The following is a 2,808-nucleotide window of genomic DNA, read 5'->3' on the forward strand; positions in this document are numbered from 1 at the left end:
CGATGGGGGGGGGGGGGAGAGAGAGAGAGATTGGCATCGGCTCACTTGTGGATGTGGTACGGGTTGGGGTGTAGGATAACGGCGTGATGCTCTGGGAGGTGGGGACCGAGATGGGGTGCGTGGGGCAGTGGCGTTGCCCGGCTGGCGGTGAGGGCGGCGAGGACGATGATGAGGTCGGCGTGCTGGCTTGGATTCCGGTCGATGATGACGGCGGGCAAGCGATGGGAGGCGGGAAGAAGGGAGGGAAGAAGAAGAAAAAGGGTGGCAAAAAGAAGAAGGTCAAGGCTCCGCCGTCTCTGCGTCGTCCGACCGATGCTCTGATCACCGTTGGTCGCCAGGTCATGCGGGCGGTGGGCCTAGCGCCGGGACATGATGGCGTCGACAGTGAAATCCTGCCAGTCGCCTGGTCAGTGGCACTGCTTGGTGACGATGCCGCAGGCATTTCGATCAACTCGCGCGGAAGCCGGGCTGTGATTGCCGACGATGCGGGCACGGTGACAATCTTGGAGACCCGGACCGGTGCGCCCGTGGGCGCGCTCTCGGTGCACGGCTCGCTGGCTGGCGATGTGGCGTTTGCTCCTGCGCTTGGCGCTGCAGCCGTGGTGAGCGGCGGGTACGACTCGATTCTGGCGCTGTCGTACCTGCCGGCGAGCAAGGCTGGCAAGACCAAGCCGTTCCGGCTCGATTTTACGCCGCCAGCCTCGAGCGTCGAACTGACCCAGATGGTCAACCCGCCGTATGTGCACGCAGTTGAGGTGGTGGCGTACCTGGCGGTGGTGGCGCGCGGTGATGGAGTCGTCTCTTTTGTCAACCTCAAGACTGGCGCGGTGGTGCGCAACGTGCGCGGGCACCGGGCACGGGTGACCCAGATTGCGGTCGCCAAGCTCGAGCCGACAAGGGCTGCTGGAGTGTGGGAGGCAGTTGTGGTTTCGGCGTCGGACGACACAACGCTCCGGGTCTTTGCGCTGAGCTTGGATCTGAATGCTTCTGCTGACGCGCATGTGCTCGACGACCCGGCTGCCGAACTTGTGCGTGACGACGCGGTGCTGGTGGTCGACCACGGGCTCAAGATCAACTGGATCGCGACATCGCCTCTGAGCAGCGGGTCCGGCCTGGAGGTGCTGGTGGCCGACACTTCATGCTCGCTCGCGCGCTACGAGCTCGCGCTCGAACTCGGATCCGGGCATGTCTAGCTTTTTGCTGAGCGCCGCGACTTGCGCGAGCGGCTACGGCGGCTACGGGTCTCGCTGCGCGGGGGCTCGGGCCCGGCGCCGGCGCTTGCCGCCTGCTTGGCTCCGAGCTCGGCGTCTGCAGCAACGGCGGTGGCGTCGCCGACGAGCTTCTTGAGCGCAAGGCATGCCACAAGCTTGTGCGAGTCCATGGCGAGGGTGGCGCGGTGGTAGAGCGCGTCGACAGCGGCAGCAGCTGGTGCGAGGAGCGACGGCGCGCTGCGGATGTCCGAGGCGAGGACATGGTGCAGGCAGGCGACCATGGCGTCGTGCATCTGCCGCGAGACCTTAAAGCCACAGCTGGGCCGCGAAGAGACAGGCGCCAGAGTGAGACCGGTCGCCTGGCTCGGCAGCTCGTCCTCGGCGTCGAAGAAGCTGTCCGAGTCGGACTCGGACCAAGCCGAGTCCGAGTCAAGAACCGAGCTCATAACTCGCTGTGACATGGCGTGGTCGGCGGCGGCGGCCGACGCCTGCGGCGAGGGTGGGAGGGACGGAAGGGCGGCAAAGGCAGCTGCAGCGCTGCCGGCCGCTGCTGCAGCAGTCATCTCGCAGAAAATCTCCACAGCAGAGCCCGATAGCGAGCCGGCAATGAGTGCGTCGCGGACAAGCCCAAGCGCAGTGGCGAGAACCATCGACATCGACGTCCACGTCGTTTCGGCGGTGGTGCGGAGCGGGAGGTCAACAGCAACCGGGAACGGCGCAGCGTCAGAGGCATCGACATCATCGCCTGCGGCGACGCCGGTCATGACAGCCGGATCGTGGAAGACCGATGGCCGCGAGAGAACCGGCAGCGTCATCCGCTGCGGCTCCGAGGCGCGGAGGGCGGCCTCCTTGTTGTGAATCATGAGCAAGAGCGCCTCCAGGCCGGGCAGCGCCGCACCAGTCGCCCATCCGTGAAGATACCGCGCCACAAAGACCGGGACGAGCGGGACGACGACGGCGGCGTCGAGGGCGGCGGCGGCAGCGGCCTCCCGGGCACTGGTGCGACTGCTGCTGCTGCTCCCACCGCCACCGCCGCCGCCGCCGCTCTTACGCGATGGCGAGGCCTTACGCGGCGCGGCATCCGATGCCCGAGCCACTGTCTGAACCCATCCATACATGGCGGCACAGACCGGGTCGTCGGCGCCTCCAGCGGTCGGGTTCAGCAGCCAAACCTTGAGCGCGTCGAGCACGTCGCGGCGGCCGACGTCGGCGGCAGCTGCCGCTGCGGCGGACTTCATGGCGGTGCATGCCTTCTGCGACGGGAACGGGTGGATGGGTATGGATGAGAGGAGGAGGAGGGGAGGAGAAATAGGGAGGGCGGAGAGAGAGAAGAAGGACGGACGGATGGAGGCGTACCAGCAGGTCGTCCAGGGCGAAGCGCACGTCCTCGTCGGCACCAGCAACCAGTGCCGTAGCCAGGTCCGAGGCCAGAGAGGCGAGGGTGGACATGTATGTGTGTGTGTGTGTGTGTGTGTGTGTGGTGTGTGTGGTGGGTTGGGGTGAAGGGTTGAAGGGTGGAGATGTGGAGGGGGTGGAAGTGTGTAGGTGCGAGGGTGGGGTGCGTGGGTGTGGGTGGGGGGGGGTGGTGGTGGGGGGG

General features: G+C 66.7%; 3 protein-coding genes across 3 annotated transcripts in view; 2 read left to right on the forward strand and 1 right to left on the reverse strand.

Moving 5' to 3' along the window:
- AMSG_01012 (uncharacterized protein) overlaps nucleotides 1–1,193 on the forward strand; it is a gene marked incomplete at both ends in the record, with an annotated part of 1,434 nt that extends 241 nt beyond the window's left edge. The window contains one exon of the mRNA XM_013906735.1: nucleotides 75–1,193. Within this exon, the coding sequence (XP_013762189.1) occupies nucleotides 75–1,193 (1,119 nt within the window). The remainder of the gene's footprint in view (nucleotides 1–74) is intronic.
- Nucleotides 1,194–1,235: 42 nt separating this feature from the next.
- Nucleotides 1,236–2,449, reverse strand: AMSG_01013 (uncharacterized protein; the record flags this gene model as incomplete). The annotated part of the gene is made up of 2 exons (XM_013906736.1): nucleotides 1,236–1,247; nucleotides 1,337–2,449. The coding sequence occupies 2 exons, from the start codon at nucleotides 2,447–2,449 to the stop codon at nucleotides 1,236–1,238; spliced, it is 1,125 nt and encodes a 374-aa protein (XP_013762190.1).
- Nucleotides 2,450–2,555: 106 nt separating this feature from the next.
- Nucleotides 2,556–2,808, forward strand: part of AMSG_01014 (PAB-dependent poly(A)-specific ribonuclease subunit pan3) — a gene marked incomplete at both ends in the record, with an annotated part of 9,527 nt that continues 9,274 nt past the window's right edge. Inside the window, one exon of the mRNA XM_013906737.1 lies at nucleotides 2,556–2,630. Coding sequence (XP_013762191.1) covers nucleotides 2,556–2,630 — 75 coding nt within the window. The remainder of the gene's footprint in view (nucleotides 2,631–2,808) is intronic.

This window comes from Thecamonas trahens, assembly GCF_000142905.1.
Source record: "Thecamonas trahens ATCC 50062 unplaced genomic scaffold supercont1.4, whole genome shotgun sequence".
Lineage (NCBI taxonomy): Eukaryota > Apusomonadida > Apusomonadidae > Thecamonas > Thecamonas trahens.